The sequence below is a fragment of the Elephantulus edwardii genome, unplaced genomic scaffold, assembly GCF_000299155.1.
Source record: "Elephantulus edwardii isolate Elephantulus edwardi_28Jun2011 unplaced genomic scaffold, EleEdw1.0 scaffold00044, whole genome shotgun sequence".
In the NCBI taxonomy this organism is placed as follows: domain Eukaryota; kingdom Metazoa; phylum Chordata; class Mammalia; order Macroscelidea; family Macroscelididae; genus Elephantulus; species Elephantulus edwardii.
In genome coordinates this window covers 2,102,573-2,120,383 of record NW_006399794.1, presented here as the reverse complement: position 1 = coordinate 2,120,383, position 17,811 = coordinate 2,102,573, and the positions used below count along the sequence as shown (strand labels likewise).

Below are 17,811 nucleotides of genomic sequence, written 5' to 3'. Positions count from 1 at the left end.
AACTAAACATTAAATATGTGTTTGAAGGAAGAATTTCCCTTTTGTTAATTTTCTATTTTGCATATAATTTTAAATTTTTGAAGTAAACTTCTGGAAAGGAATGACATTGTTAATCTCTTTCAATTAGAAAGATTTCCATTTTTAAGTTGATGGGCAGGACTTATTTTATTGGACCTGTAATCTTTTAGTCCAGTCCAGAAATAAATCATATTTGAAATTAATATGAACATCAACAATATCAATTTAGAATGATAGCTTTTTTAAAGACATGATTCAGCCTAATTAATTTCTTTTAAAAAATTTTTAATGTTTTGATCTAATGAAATTGCTTTATTTAAGCTGTATCATTTGTATATAAGGTTATTTAATTTCCTAATATGTTTAATGTAGACATTTGCATGTGTTATAAATTTACTCTTATAATAGTCATTTTTTATTAGTACTATTTCATTTGAAAGAAGTTGAAACAGGTTAGTAGAGGCCTTTGACTGCACATTTAGTTGGTGAACTTTTTGTGGTAGCAACGAAGTTGGACTTTTGTTTTTAGAACTTCAAAACTGACGTGATATTAATTACTGAGTATACATATTTAGGAGAAAAAATGTGGAGTAGTGCTGCAGATTTTATTTTAATGTAATTTATAACCTTTTTGCTGTACTTATGAATTAGAACTGAAAATAATTGCCTATTGATTAATCATTTGTGCTGCTTTATTGTCTTATCAGTAGAAAAATAACATTAAAATCTGATTTATTGATATTTAAGATTACTTCTATCAGTAGAACTTTTGCAGCAAATCACCGTGAAAAAGAAAATGCAACATTATCTTTCAGATTATAGGAGATAATAAAACTGCTCCGTTTTTTATACTGTCATAGAATGGTGGTTCTCAAATGTCTGGTGATTTGTTAAGAATGCAGAATGAAGGTAGTATAGTGGAGTGGATTTGGGGGAGGGATTGAATAACAATGAAAGAAAAGTGCAACAAGGAATGAATGGAAACCCAAGGTCTCTGTAAACTTTCATTAAAATAAAATTTTTTAAAAAAATGCATATTCCAAGGCCTTACACCTCAGAATGCTTTTTCATTTTCTAGTGTAAAAACCTGCTTCTATGGAGTTGAATTCAACTTATTGTAATGACTTTATTAGACAGGGTAGAACTGCCCTTAGTGTTTCTAATATTTACAGAAGCTGACGGCCACTTCTTTCTCTCATGGAGCATCTAGTGAGCTTGACCTTGTGGTGGATTAAAACTCTCAACTTTTGAGTTAGTAGCTGAGTTTTTAACCACTGTATCTCCTGGGCTCCTTAAACCATCTTAAACTTTTTTTTTTTTACCATCTTAAACTTTTATTTGTTTTTCTCTGGGATTGTCACATCTACATCTGACTGTTTATCCCTGAGTGTGGAGCAATTAAGATTTAGGAGGAGAGAAGAAGAGGAAATCCCAAGAAGCCTCAAGTTAAAACAAAAAACAAAGTACCTAAGGTCTTAGTCACCTGACCAATGGGAAAGTCTGTTAGTCAGCCCTGTAAAGTTAGGCATGCATTTTTAAGTATATTTATTATAATACATTGTTACTTGTGGAGAAATATCTGTGTGTATGAACTAAGAAAGTCATAAACACCATTCCATAATTGTACAATTGCTGCTATGCTTTTAATTGGATAGAGAGATTTGTTAGAATTGACCCTGTCCTCATACTCTAATGGTTTGTTGGTATTGACAGGGCGTAACTGGGGGCTAAAATCTACTCTAAAAGAGAAATTCTAAAGTATCACTAATAATGACAGCCATATCTAATTTGGCATGTAAATCCAAATCCTTTTCTTTTTTTCCCTTAAATTTTAAGTTCATTTAAGTTTCTCTTTTCTTCCCTTCCATCTTCCTTTCTCCTCTTAACCCTTCTCTCTTTATCCCTAAAGTCTGTTCTTTCTTTTGTATAGTATGATAATCTGTAGAATTTCAGATTTGTGACTTACTAAAATAGCCTTTGTTTTTGGACATTTCCATTTAATGAATTAATCTCATATGTTAATTCTCAGTAGAAATTGATTTATAGGATCCAGTAACAGGGATAACTAATCTTTACAGTTTTCCTACTTTACATGTGTGCATATTTAGTATACATGCTGCTAAAGTCAACAGAATGTGTGTGTATGTTTAAAGTGAATTTTAATACACAGCTACTATATTTGAGGAATATTCATTTTATACCAGTGATATATCCTGTTCTATATATTAAATAACATCAAAAATACTAAATGCCATATAATATCCCGGTGAATTTCTATACGGATTATTAACAACATCTTTCTTGAGTTGAAGTGGTAAAATTTCTGAAAAAAAAGAAAAAAAAAACAGCTTTAAGTATCTATTACTAGAAAAGGAATTTTTTATACTGATGATGAAAAAAGAAATCCTTGCCAATGGAGGAACTTTAATTTCTGTCTTTACTATGTGTTAAATTCTTACTAAGTTCTATTTTTTGTTATTTCTTTAATCTTAATGCTGATTCATGTATATTTGTGTTTTGTTTTTTTTTAAAGGATATGTTGGCTTAGTAAATCAAGCAATGACTTGCTATTTGAATAGCCTTTTACAAACGCTTTTTATGACTCCTGAATTTAGGAATGCATTATATAAGTGAGTATTCAAAACAATTATATAAGTAAAATGATTTAAGAATGATAATACCCTTTTTTACTAAAAATGAAATTTTAATAGAACTTATAGTTGGATTTGCCTTCTTTGTATATATTTGTAATGTATGAGAGTATTTCTCATGTCATCAAAGACTTCTTCAATTATCTTGGGAACATAGAGCTTGTAAGAAACTGGCATGTAGAAAATTTGTGGGCAGAAACAAAGCAGTAAGATGTATGTTTAGGATAACTTATTAAATATCCCTTACAGCTTTAACAACACTATTAAGAAAGAAATGTTACTTGCTTTTGAATCTGAAAATAGAAACTATATTCTTTTTTTGTTTTCCTCAATTTAGCAAACCAGTTACATTTTTTAATTTGTAAACTTTATGTCTAATTAAAATTATCTGATCTTTTTGTGTATGTTTGTTTATTAAAAAACAATCCTCTATGGAGGAAGTTTATAAACCCTACAGTAAGACATCTATTTTTGTTACTATCTTATTGTAATTTTTACTACCTTGTTTTTATATTTTTTTAATAAGTAATTCCATTTTATTAAAGCCATTTTAAGTATGAGTAAGCTGATTTTTTTCTCTTTTTGTATTATGTTTCAATGACATCTTTGAAATGATTGTAAATAAACATTTAAGATGGATTTAGAACTTTTAATGTGATTGGTTATACTATTTAATGGTTTATATTACCATTGCATTCAGCTATAAGCTCATTAGTTGAGTCTATTTATAAATATTAACATTAGTGTTTTTGTTTGGCTTTTGGGGTAGAGTTTTTTTGTTTGGTTTTGTCTTAGGAGGCAAATATTTGTTACCCAGTAGTATTTATATAAGGTGGTCTGGTGAGTAGGGGGTAATTGTACTGCCAACCCAAAGGGAAACAGTTCAAATCCACTAGCTGTTCTTAAGCAGAAAGATAAGCAGTCTTTTCCTGTATAATTCACAGCTTCAGAAACCTACTGGATTGTCAGCTGTGAATCTATTCCAGCTCCATAACAATGACTGACAATAGTGGTACAAATTTTAAGAGCTCAGCTACTAACCAAAGTCATTAGTTGGAGCTGACCAGATACTCTATGGGAGAAAAAAACTTAGCTATCTGCTCTGTCAAGGTTATAGCCTCCCTATAATCTTGACTGATTGTCCTATGGGGCAATTCTACCCTGTTATCTAGGGTCAGTGTGAGTTGAAATGGACTTAAGAGCAAACAGCAGTGTGCAGGAGTTTGAAATACTTACATTTTAGTTGTTTGTAGGTCTCTTCACAAAAGCAGTGTGTATAAAATGAAATCTAAATGATTTAAGTAGAGCTAAATAACTGAGAAGAAACCTTGGTGGCGCAGTGATTAAATCATCTTGACTGGTCAAGTTAGCAGTTTAAACTTGCCAGCAACTCTGCAGGACAAAGATGTGGTAGCCTAATTCTGTAAAGATTTATAGCTTTGAGAACCAGTTCTCTGCCCTGTAGAATTGGCAAGGGGCACGTTGTTGTTGTTCTTGTTGTTAACTTCTGTCGAGTCGTAGATGACTCATAGCAACTCTCTGAACCAAAGATCCGAACACTTGTATAACTTTCATCATTGCTCCAAGTTCATAGGTTTCGGAGGCAACCTATTTCAGAAGTGGATGCCACTCTTGCTTCCAAGCTTGTTTTAATCAGGAAGCTCCACCAAACACTATCCACCATGGGTAACCATTATTGCATTTGACACATTAGTGTCACAGTTTTCAGCATCACAGCAGCCATGAGTTACCTCTGTACAGCAAATGGACAGACCAGTGCTATGCCACTTAGAAGAATGTTTGCCAAAAAACTATTAAAACCAGGCCTTAGAGCCACAGATTAATATCACCCACCTTTGGCTTGGTAGCATCACTTTCTATCCACTAGGCCCACTGAGCTCTCTTGTTAAGTTCCATTGAGTACTAAGGGCAAGTACTAAGAGAATTTATAAAGAAAAATTATTAATGAAATTTGGAGAAGTGGCTTAGTGAAGGAGGTAGAACTAGAGATTAAGTCATGAAACTATATGTGGTTTATATGTGGTTTGGCCAGTTTGAAGAAAGAGAGCTTAAAAACTAATAAAGTAAATGTTTTTGGGGGTTTTTTGTGTGGTTTTTTTTTTTTTTAATCAGACACTGTTCCAGGTATTTTATACAAGTTGTTGTCAAGTGTCACCAAGTTGACTCCAACTTCCTGTGTCCAACACAGTTGAAATATTACTGTTCTTGCAGCATCCTCAGAATTGCTATTGTCCTTGAGGACATTCTTACAGCCACTGTGTCAGTTCATCTTGTTGAAGATCTTCCATTTTTATAGACCTTTTTTCCTCCACTCATGGCTTCTTTTCCAGAGATTGGCCCCTTCTGATAATGCCCAATGTATGTGAATCGAAGTCTCACCATCCTCCAAGAAGCATTCTGCCTGTACTTCTCCCAAGACAGATGTGTTTGTTCTTTTGACAGCCCCTGGTGCATTCAATATTCCTCAGCAATAACAAAATTCAAAGGAATAAGCTTTTTTATTATATTGATTTGCATACAAAATTTATATACAGTGTCTTTCACACTTACCTTTATTTACATTGTTTCATGTAATCATTTGTATACATTTCGTTTCCATCTTTATTTAGTCTTATTCATTCATATGAGATCATTAAAAAGTCCCTGACTTGAGTGAGATGGACATACTGGTTCTCAAAGTGATATCCTTGTTCTTTAACACTTTAAAACTGTTATAGGCAGTAGATTCACCCCATTATTTGAGCTCTTGACTACTGCTTTATAGATGCAAATTTAATTTCACAGGAACAGTATAAATTATTTAATACCTTCTTTACAGGAAGATAAATGACGACACAAAGATAATAAGTACTTTGTCCAAGGCCATATTGCTAGAAGTGGCACAATTTGTAGATTCTAGAGTTAATACTATATTTCTTGTACATTTGACCCTTTAGTGGCCTGAATTTGAACTGCACAGTTCACTTTTACAAAGATTTTTTTTTATGCTAGTTACCTCCCTATCCAGTAAATTGCATATCACAATAAGACATGTTTTGTTGGTATGTTTTATGCAGTACCATAAAGATTGAATGATACCGTAAGATCCACCCAGAGTGCTTCTAGTGATGCTGAAAGTCCTGCCAGGAAGTCATGACATTACAAGAGAAAATTGAATTGCTTGATATGTACCACAAATTACTGTAGTCACTTGCCATTTTTAAAGATAAATGAACACAGCATCAGAGATCATTGTAAACAAACAAAATTCTTGAAGCTGTCACTGCAAGCTGTCTAGTAGTTTCAAATTGAGATTTTTGTGAACCATCTTTATCTTTTATTGAAATTCTAGGTTGGTTTTTGGTGTTTTTTTTTTTAATGTGGGTATATTATATAATGCAGGAGCTCTGGTAGCCTAATGGCAAGGAGTTGAGCTGCCATCTCAAAGACACAAGGCTTGACTTGACCAGCTGCTCCACAGGAGAAAGATGGACAGTCTCTTCCCATCCAGCTTAAGCCTCTGGAAACCTGCTGGAGAGTCAGCTTTGAATCAGTTTTAACTCGACAACACATAACCGTATAATACATATGCAAACTGTACGTTGGCAGTTTATATTTTTGGGAAGACTTGATCCAACAGTAGGCTGTTAGCAATTAAACTTGGGAAGAGTAAAAATTTTTACATAGACTTTCCATTGTCCCAGTGTCAATACTGCTAACTTCCGAGTTGTTGAAGGGTTAATTGTACCATGGTGGTGGTATTAGGTTGTTTTGAGACCATGCTGACTCAGCAGCGTGAGGCAGAATAACAGAATTGTATCTTAGATTTCCTCAGCTATAATCTTTTGTAAGAGTAGGTTGCCAAATCTTTTCTTCCATAAGGAGACTTGCAGGTGAGTTGAACTAGCCTTTCAATTAGCAACCAAATGCCTACCTGTTGAGCCACTGAACTTTTCCTCCTAGTAAATATAGTGTGCTATGAAGTACTCCAGATCAGCATAACTGGTTTTTATCACAGAACTGATGATGACGTCCGTAAATGCAGCTGGAAACATATCTTCAAAACTGTGCAGACTGAATAATTCAGGAAGAGAAATAGTGATCGTGGGATCTTTTTCGCAAGTTCTAGTACCCTAAATGGTATACAGATGATAGCACTATAAGGAAGAGCTAGAACCTACTCAGGGCTATGCATTCAGTAAACAAAATACTGAACATTTACTCTATCCTACATACTCTAAGCCCAGGTATTACAGAGTTTTTCTGTTGTGTGCCATCAAGTCAGAACCGACTCAGCTACCTTTCCAGCTTGCCTTACACAGGATTGTTCATCTGCGGGTGGATTTGAACCACGAGCCTTTGGGTTAACAGTCAAATGCCTTTCCACTAAGCTACTACCAGCTCTATATGTAAAAGAATTTAGAATATGCTAGGAAGTACAGATGGGTGGTTCAGTAGTAGAATTCTCACCTGTCATGCAAGAGTCTGGACCATGCAGCCTACCATCCTCTTAGGAGCTCTGTTGACCTAGTAGTAAAGATTTGTACTGCCAACTCCAAAGGCACTCGGTTCTATCTCACCTGAGCAACGAACTCCCATTCAGTTTACTGTCTCAGAAAATATACTGGAGAGTTAACTATGAGGAGGCTCTTGCTCTGTGGCACATGACAACAATCAAAAGTACAAAAAATCTGTCTTACAGGAAATAAACCTTAGGAGAAAATTTGAAGAGACTTCCTTGTACTTAATTTATTTGGGCACTTTGTTAGGAAAGTCGTGTTGCTAGAAAAAGGCATCTTGTTTTGTTTAGTGAAGGGTCAGTGGAAATGAGAGAGCTTCAGTGAGAAGAGTGTTAAACACCATGGACTATCAAGAGAACAAAAATGTTTGTCCAGGAGAGGGTGAAATCAAGTTGCTCCTTGGAGGCAAAGATTTTGATGCTCTATCTCACATACTTTGGGTATGTTGCTGGGAGGGACCAGTCCTTGAAGAAAGATACCATGCTTGGAATGGTGAAGGGACAGTTCAGGAGAGGAAGATCATGGATGAGATGGATTGACATATATTACCTTGGGTAATGGGATAAGGTGTGTCAGAGACATTGAGACTGGCTCAAGAAAGGGCAGAGTTCAGAGCTATTGTACATAGCATCATTATGAGTTGTAACCAACACATAACACCATCAACACAGCAACAGTATATTACCATGCCAGTGTTCATGAAGGTAGCACAGGGTTAGGCAGAGTTTGGTCCTTTTAGAAAGTTCCCATAAATTGAAACTGACCTATTGGCAACTAATAGCAACATCAGAATAATTCTTGGGAATTCAGGTGAGCTGACAATTTACATAGATGATCAAAAAGATGTCTCTGAAGAAATTCACAGTAACAGACTTCATAAGAGTCAGCCCTGTAAAGAAGCTTTTAGAGGAAGAACATTAACAGTAGAAGAAATAGGGAATACTAAGGCACTCAGCAAAAAAAAAGAAGAAATCCACTGTGACTGGAGCCATAGTGTGTAAAGTATCAGGCTGCTAACTAAAACATTAGTTCAGATTCACCAACTGCTCCTCAGGAGAAAGTCAACTCCAGTAAAGATTTAAAATGGGAAGGTTGCTGTCCATTTGAAACCATTTGATAGCAGTGAGTTTGGGAGATGGGGAGGTGTGCTGTTGTTTAAGGTCAAGGGAGAAATGTCACAAGTTTTGGTAATAGTGAAAATAGAAATCTAACAGGTAGGAAAGCAAAGCACTGAGCACAGGACATGTCCCCAGTTGTAAAGCTAAGGAAAGATGATGGCTCTTTAAGGAGGCTGGATTTTGCTGGATTATAGGTACAATAATCCCACCACGAAAGGGTAACACTATTTGTTTTCATCATTTGTCACTTAGTAGTTAAAGAAATCTTACCACTTCAGATTTGTAGGCAGAGAAGTGACCTACTGAATACATTTCTTTAAGAATATTTTATAGTGTAGTATGCAGAATTGATTTAAAAGAAAGGTGGGAAACCCTGGAGGAATCTCTTTTTTAAATCAATCATGGATGGAGAAGGGTCAAAATGATAGATAATGACATTTCAAATTGAAAACTTGGATTTAGTGAAAAATTTGATGGAGGAAGGTTAAGTCATTGCCAATGAGTTGGAACAAACTATAGTTTACCCTCCAGTGGGTTTTTTAAGCTGTAAGTTACATGAAAGAAGATTGCCCATTTTTCTGCTGTAGATCCTCTTACTGGAACTGCTGTAGAGGTGCAACCTTTCGGTTAATAGCACAATTTCTTATGGACCTCAGAATCAGATATGACACAAGGTTTTCTAACCTATAATAGCACAATTTCTTATGGACCTCAGGATCAGATATGACACAAGGTTTTCTAACCTAAGTGACTGGCATAAAACAGCAATTATGAGCAACATTTTTAAACCATTTAACATTATTTGTGAACCAAGAACTAAGGACAGGTGGGCGATCAGTTTGATATTACAGAGTTTCTCCTCTACTAATGAATTTTCCTTAAATTTGATCACTATCTTATTTTAGCTTTGAGGAACCTCTGGTTCTACTTCGTAGGGAATTGTGAGTCTATCCCATAGGAGAAAGATAGGCATTCGCCTCTATTGGAATTTATAGTCTTGGAAACCACTGAGTTGTTTCTGACTTGGCAGCAATGAGAGTAATTGAAATACTAGTGTTCTTTCACAGCTGCTGGGAAAAATGGATTATAAATTATAAAGTCAATTATAAATTCTTTGTATTGCAGATACAAAGAAAAAGGGTGAGCTAAGGATTGAACATAGAGGGGAAGAAGGCTAATGCAGTTGCTAAATACTGAGTAGAGGTGATTACATTGAAGCCTTGAAAAGAAAAATGCATTTCATTGACATCTGCAAGGTAAACAGGGTGGATAAAGAAGGGCAGAGAATCACAGAGCTGTGCCTTCTAATTAGAAAGTTATTAAAAGTCACCAGTAAAAGAGGAAACTCAAACTCATTGCTGTCAAATTGGAATTGACTCAGAGCTGATCCTCCAATGGGTTTTCAAAGGTTATAAATTACACAGAAGGAGATTGATTGCCTGTCTTTAAACCTGTTGAGGAGCTGGTGATTCCAAACTGCCCGCCTTTGAGTTGGCAAGACAACTCCTTAACTGCTAGGCTACCAGATATATCTGTTTAGATGTATATGTATATACATACACACATATATAAAATGAGATCTAAGTTCATTTGAGAGCCCATTTGTCATTAATGCAGCTATAGAACTGGACTGCTTATAAACTCTTGTCTGGATTTTTTTATCTTTTACATTTTCTTTTGTTAAGAAAAATTTCAAATATGTATTTAAAAATGCAGAATTGTGTTTTGAATCCTTCTGTATCTTCTCACTCAGCTTTGAATATTATCAGTAATTCTTAATCATTTTTATCTCTACCCCTCAGCTCCAGAGCTGGGGAGCTCTGGTGGCTTAGTGGTAAGTAGTTACACTGCCAACCCAAAGGCACTAAATTTAAAGATGGTTGGTTCCAGTGCATTTTACAGCCTCTGATGCCCCTTTGGAGGGTCATCTATGAGTCATTTCCAACTCTGGTATATAACAGCCCCACCTCTAATTATTTAGAAGTGTAATGTCAACATTGAGTTATCTTAAATAGCATCTGTGATCAATACTAAGCTTTCCCTGGTTGCCTTATGGTTTTTGGTGTGTTTTTTTTTTAGGAAAAAAAGCAGCTACCCAGTTTGTTCAAATCTGAATCCATACAAGAGCCATGTACTTCAGTGGGTTGTTAAAACTTTAAACATGCTCAGTTTTTAGTCTCCATCTTACTCGTCTTTGTAATTTATTCACTATACATTGATGATGTAGATTGGAAACTAATGTTATTCTGTAATTAACCACATTTTGGGTTTTGATGTCTGTTAATCTCTGTAGGGTGATTTAATAGTATTTTTCCTATGTATTTTTTTGTGAATTAATTGGAGCAAACATATTGTTAGACTCGTGTTCAGTGAGTATGTTTAAATGAACTTTAAATCTTTTATCTTTGAGAGTTGCTGATATACTTTGTCTTTATAAAGTTAAAATTTCTTTTGAATGCATGAATTAAGATGAATGTTTCCTTAGAATAGCTTCAGTTAATATATAAACTTTATGTAGTCACAAAAGTTAAGACTTTACGTTATTATGATTTTTATATTGTATTTTAAAAAATAAAATATTGTGTAAATAAGTCTTACAACTTTTATTTTAATAGGTGGGAATTTGAAGAATCTGAAGAAGATCCTGTGACAAGTATCCCCTACCAGCTCCAGAGACTTTTTGTTTTGTTACAAACCAGCAAAAAGAGAGCAATCGAAACCACAGATGTTACAAGGAGCTTTGGATGGGATAGTAGTGAAGGTAAAAATTCCCTTATAATAAATATAAAAACTCCTCCAGTGGGTTTTCAAAGGTTAGATATTAACACGGAAGAAGATTGCCTAGCTTTCATCTGGGGAGAATCTGGTGGATTTGAACTGTGCCTTTGAGTTGGCAGCACAACTTCTTATCCACTAGACCAACAGATATCTTCATCTGCATATTAAATAGGTCTGTCTTGGAGAGGGTAAAACCACATTTCTACTTGGAACTAGGATTGTAAAGCTCTGTCTCACATACTTTGGCCATGTCGCCAGGAGTGGCCTCTCCTTGGACATAGACATCATGCTCAAAGGGTGGAGGGACAACACAGGAGAGGAAGACTCCAGATAAGATGGATTGATACAGTATCTGGGGCAATGGGTGTTAGAATCCATGAGATTGGCTCAGGACAGGGCAGGCTTCAGAGCTGTTGTACATAGGGTCTCTGAGTCACAGGTGACTTGATGGCACATGACATTACCCAGTGCTCTCTGCACATTCTATTATAATACTTTGCTTTGTCCTCCCATGCAGCCCTTTGAAATATTATGTTCAGCGCTTTAACTTCGGCATGTTGTCCTTTTGTGTTGGCTTATTGACGCTCCAGTGCAATTATTAGAGTCTCTTCTGATACCCATTTGAATTTTTTTTCTATCTCCTTTGTTGTTGTTTTTTAATTGTTTATTTTTTTATTTTTTTGTTTGTTTGTTTTTCTCCTTTGTTTTTGTAATGACCTTTTTCTTTCTTCCTGGATAATATCCTTGATATTATCCTACAACTCATCTGGTCTTCAATCATTGGTGTTTAATGCTGCAAACCTATTCCTAAGATAATCTTAAAATTCAGAAGGAATTGATTCAAGATCATATCATGGTTCCTGTGGACTTGCTTTAATTTTCTTCATCCTTAATTTGAACTTGCTTAAGAGTAATTGATGGTCTGACCGACAGTCTGCCTCTGGCCTAGTTTTGACTGCCAATATTTTCTTCAATGATCTCTTCCACAAATGTAGTCAGTCTGATGTGTAAAGTTGTCATTTGTATCTTTTAAAAAAGGTATTTGCAGTGAACAAATCATTGTAAATAAAAATTCAGTCATTCAATTTCCTGCCTCATTTCTATCTTCAAGTCCATATTTTCCAACTGTTATTTATTCTTCACTTTGTCCTACTTTTGCATTTCAGTCACCAGTTATCATTAGCACATCTTGATTGTATGTTCGGTCACTTTTGGCCTGCAAGATTTGGTAATATCACATACAAGTAAAATACTGCTGAAGGTCATTGAAAAAGGGCTAGAAGAGTACATAGGTAGGGAATTATCAGAAGTTCAAGCAGGATTTAAAAAAGGCCGTGGCACCAGGGATGTTACTGCTGATGTCAGATGGATCCTGACTGAAAGTAAAGAATACCAGAAGGATGTCTGTTTTTGCTTTATTGACTATGCAAAGGTATTTGACTATGTGGATCATAACAAGTTGTGGCTGACATTGAGAAGAATGGGAATCCCAGAGCACTTAACTTTGCTCATGTAAAACCTGTATCTAGACCAGGAGGCTGTTGTATGAATGGAATAGGGAGAACTGCATGGTTTAAAATTGAGAAGGGAGTACATTAGCGTTGTATTCTCTCTCAATATCTATTTAATATGTATGCCGAGCAGATTATTCAAGAGGCTGGACTCTGTGAAGAGGAATGTGGTGTCAGGATTGGAGGAAGAATCATTAATAACCTGCATTATACAGCTGACACAACCTTGCTTGCTGAAAATGAGGAGGATTTGAAGTACTTGTTGCAGAAAATCAAGGAAAGCAACCTTTGGTATGAATTGCTTTTCAATGTCAAGAAAACACAGTTTCTTACAACTAGACTGATAGGCAACCTCATGATGGATGGAGAAGAGATTGAAACTTTCAACAGCTTCATCTTGTTTGAATCCATAATTAACACCCTTAGTACCAGCAGTCGGGATAAAAAAGGAGCTGCATTGCACTGGAGGGGAAATCTGCAATTAGGGACCTCTCCACATTATGGAGGAGTAAGGATGTCATTTTGAGAAATAAGGTGAATCTGATTCAGGCCATAATCTTTCCAGTCACATGCTGTGCATCTGAGAGCTGGACAGTGAGTAAGGATGACAGAAAAAGAATGATGCCTTTGAGCTGTGGTGTTGGAGAAGAGCACTGAACACCCCATGGATGACCAAGAGAACAGACAGCTATGTCTTGGAGAGAGTGCAACCAGAGTGCCCTTTGGAGACAAGAATGATGAGGCTTCACCTCACATACTTTGAGCATATTGCCAGGAGGGGCTATTTCTTGGAGACGGATATGATCATAGAAAGGATGGAAGGTCAGCAAATGAGAGGAAGACCCTAAACCAGGTCAATTGACATGGTGATTGAGACAGTAGGCTCTTGTGTGTCAGGAAGTATGAGGATGGCACAGGATAGAACAGCGTTCAGATCCTCTGTTCATAGGCTTGCTGTGAGTTGTACTTGACTTGGTACCAAACAACAACAATATCCAGAGAAGAAATAATAATATAATGCATAACACATCATAATTTTATTAACTTTACATTGCTTTTTGTGTTTTAAAAAATTGAAGCTCCAAGGTAAGTTTCAGTTAAACTTACAAGTTTGAGTATACCCTGTTCTTATTAAGATACCTACTTAAATGGAATTTATTTGTTGTCTTAAGTTTTTTGGAACATAATTGTTAACTCTGTGATTTTTGAAGATTTAATAGCAATAACTACTGCAATACTGTAAAGCATATGCTATTTATAAAATGCTGAGATCTTTTGATTTTTACACTTATGATTGCCTTTTTACAGTCATAATATGTATTTTGTGTTCTTTGTACATCTAGAATTATTTTGTGTAGATTTTGCCAATTTTAAACATTTTTGGTACAATTTTCAACTGAATTTTGTTTTAAAATAGCTTGGCAGCAGCATGATGTTCAGGAATTGTGCAGAGTCATGTTTGATGCTTTGGAACAGAAATGGAAACAAACAGAACAGGTAATTCATATTTCTAAAGGTGAGAGAAGGATAATTAGTTTTGCAAATATATCACCTTAACCTTAAAATTACTTTTATTTTATGGGAGTTTTGTTTTGGTTTTTCACCTGATGGTCCAAGAATGGGGTTTAATGAGCGAGTCATGAATGGTAGATTGAGATTACTAAATTCTTAATCATGCTTCAGTCATAAAGATCCTCAGCAAACCACCTTAGTCCACCAGTTCCTCATATTTTATGAAAGTAAATTTGTGGACTGTTTGATCTAGAAAATCTCTCTTAGCTCAAAAAATAATAGGAGTTAGAGTTTAAGGACTTGGCAGGTATGCTGTGTGATTGGAACTTCTGTAAAGAGTTGGAAAATAGTATTTCAAACTATAGATTATGATCCACACATAATTATGATATCAGTTTAATAAATCAGTACCAGCACTTTTAAAAAAAGTTATAGAAAATTATAAAAGAATATCACTGGCATAGAACAGCACACACAAAGTGAGCAGAACAGATGAAATTTGAGTGGAAACTATTATTAAAATAATTAGTTTGGGAGCCTCGGCAGGGAGCAGTGAGCCTTGGCTGGTAGTAGTGAGCCTTGGTGGGGAGCAGTGAGCCAAGGCAGGACCCACTTGCCAGGAACAAGCAGAACAGCAGGAATCTGAGTGAGGTACTTAGGGGAGAATCACTGTTGATTGTTGGACCGCGTGGGACGCTTTCATCTTAAGCAGGAGAGGGAGTGAGGCAACTGAAGGGTAACTAGTGTGGCAGACAACAGTTCTCAAGGGGAAAACCAAGGCTTCCTGGTTTCCCAGTGCATGCGCCTCCACCCCTGCGTGTGTCTGCATGCATGAGCCCCGCCCCTGCACATGTCTGCACGTTCACCCACCTTTGGTGTATCCATATGAGCATCTACCCAACCCTCTTTTAGCAGTGACTTCAGATCAAGAACCAGCTATCACCTCAGGCATGAAAAACCTCTACCACAGCATTGTCACAAAAGAAGCAGGCTACCTCACACCACACACAAGCTCAAAGCATGATACCACCCCCAAAAAGTGACACAGTGTCAATGGATTTCCTGAAGCCAGACAGTCTGACAGAACTTTCTGACACAGAATTAAAAAGAACAATGATTGAATGTTTTCAATGGCTGAAAGACAAACTTGAGGAAATACAGGACATTTCAAGCAAAAACCAGGAAGAACTTAAAAACAACCCAAAACAATGCAAATAAAACAAACAAGGCATTAGAGGCTCTGGAAAAACAAGAAACCACAATCCAAAATATGAGGTCTAACCGGGCGGCTCCCTGGAGGCAAGGATTCTGAGGCTTTGTCTAACATACTTTGGACATGTTATAAGGAGGGTCCAGTCCTTGGAGAGGTGCTTGGGAGGATGGAGGGACAGCACAGGAGGGGAAGGTCCTGTATGAGGTGGATTGGTTCAGTGACTGGGATAGTCGGGGTAGTTGGAGACAGTGCTATTGGCACGGGACAGAGCAGAATTTAGGGCTGTTGTACATAGGACTGCTATGAATCACAAGTGACTCAACGGCACATAACAACAACAACAACAGCGTTTCAGATGCTGTCAACATGGTGGAAGGACACATTGAGCAGAGTTGAAGAGATGGCACACAAAACCAGTGAAACAGTAGAATTGTCACCACCAATCTGTTAAAGCAAAAAGCATAATCAAAAGGAAGGAAAAAGAAGAAAACCCAAGAATAATGTGGGACACCATCAAGAGAAATAACATGTGTATCATCAGAATTCCAGAACAGGAAGAAGCAAGTAAAGGCACCAAAAAAATTGTGAAAGAATCACTAGAAGAAAACCTAGGCATAATGAAGAATGAGAGAACATATATTCAAGAAGCTGAGTAAACAATATATAGAATAGACCCCAGAAGAAAAACACCATGGCATATCACAGTCAAATTTGCCAGAACCAAAGATAAGGAGAGAATTCTGAAAGCAGCGAGGGAGAAACAAAGAGTAACCTATAAGGGAGAGCAGAGAAGATTAAGTGCTGGTTTCTCAGCAGAAACCATGTAAACAAGAAGACAGTGGGAATGATCAAACACTCAAAGAACACAATGTCAACCAAGAATACTGTACCCAGCAAAACTGTCCATCAAATATTAAGACAAATATCAAGACATTTCCAGAGAAACAGAACCTAAGGGAGTTTGTAAAAACAAGACCAGAATGGCAAGAAACACTGAGAGAGAGCCTTCTTACAGAAGTGCCACAGAAAGCAGGATGGACCAAAGTGACTAGCAACAACAACAAAAAGAACAAAATTACAGCAATAAAACCTTGCCTCTCAATAATCACACTGAATGTGAATTATTTCAGTGCACCACTGAAGAGAAAAAGATAGCAGATTAGATAAAAAACCAAAATCCATCAATATCCAATGTACAAGAGACATCCCTGAAAAATGAAGATTAAGACTAAAAATAAAAGGGTAGGGAAAAGTATACCAAGCAAATGGCAACCAGAAAAAAGCAGGAGTAGTGATGGTAGTCTCTGATAAAACTTGATGCATAAACGAACATGGAAGGTCACTACATAATGCTTAAAGAGTGAGTACAACAAGAGGACATAGCAATAATAAAAATTTATTCACCAAATGAGATAATTACAAAATATATAAAACAAGCATTAACAAAATTGAAAAAGGAAATAGACAACACTGCTCTAGTAGTTGGAGACTTCAATACAGCACTCTCAAGAAAAAATAGAATCACCAGAAAGAAACTCAACAAAGTTGCTGAAAAATTAAACCACACAATGAACCAACTGGACCCTCACAGATAGTGATAGGCTAAATGGACTCCCAAAAAGCACAGTACACCTTTTTCTCCAAATGTGCATGGAATGTTCTCCAGAATAGATCACATTTTAGGTTACAAGGCAAACATCAATAAATTTAAAAACATAGAAATAATACAAAGCATCCTTTCAGACCATAATATTACAAAATTAGAAAGTTATAACAAGAGGATAAAGGAGAAAAAAACCATACATTTGGAAGCTGAACAACACCTTGCTTGAACATGACTGGGTACTAGAAGAAATAAAAAACTAAATTGAAAAATTTCTTGAAACAAATGACAATGAAAACACAACTTACCAAAACTTCTGGGAAACAACAAAAGTAGTAATCTGAGTAATCAATTTATAGTAATAAGCAAACACATCAAAAGGCAGAAAAAAATGACCATTGACTCTCTAACCCAACATCTCCAGCAAATTGTAAAAGAACAGCAACAAACCCGACACACTCTTAAAACAATGAAATTATAAAAATTAGAGCAGAAATAAATGAAATAGAAAACAGAAACACAATTGAAACCATCAACAAAATTAGGAGGTGGTTTTTTGAAAAGGTCAATAAAATTGACAAAGCACTAACAAAACTAACAAAGGCAAAAATACAAATAATCCAAATAAGAGAGAAAATGGACAACATCAAAACAGAAGCAACTGAAATAAAAAGGCTAACTTTGTAATATTTTGAAAAACTATACTCAAACTATACTAAAAAAACTATACTCAAAAGAGCTGAACAGAAGATTCCAAAAGGCAGCACGGAACAACAAAGCAAAATATTACAATGAAATGTGCGAGGAGCTAGAGTCGGAAAATCAAAAGGGCCGAACTCGTTCAGCATTTCTTAAGCTCAAGGAACTGAAGAACAAATTCAAACCTC

General features: G+C 35.8%; 1 protein-coding gene across 2 annotated transcripts in view; it reads left to right on the top strand.

Moving 5' to 3' along the window:
• The window catches only part of USP47 (ubiquitin specific peptidase 47), a 137,564-nt gene that overhangs the window by 53,877 nt on the left and 65,876 nt on the right, over positions 1–17,811 (top strand). For both annotated transcript variants that reach the window (XM_006885411.1, XM_006885410.1), the window contains 3 exons: positions 2,552–2,648; positions 10,923–11,068; positions 14,014–14,093. In XM_006885411.1, coding sequence (XP_006885473.1) covers positions 2,552–2,648; positions 10,923–11,068; positions 14,014–14,093 — 323 coding nt within the window. The remainder of the gene's footprint in view (positions 1–2,551; positions 2,649–10,922; positions 11,069–14,013; positions 14,094–17,811) is intronic.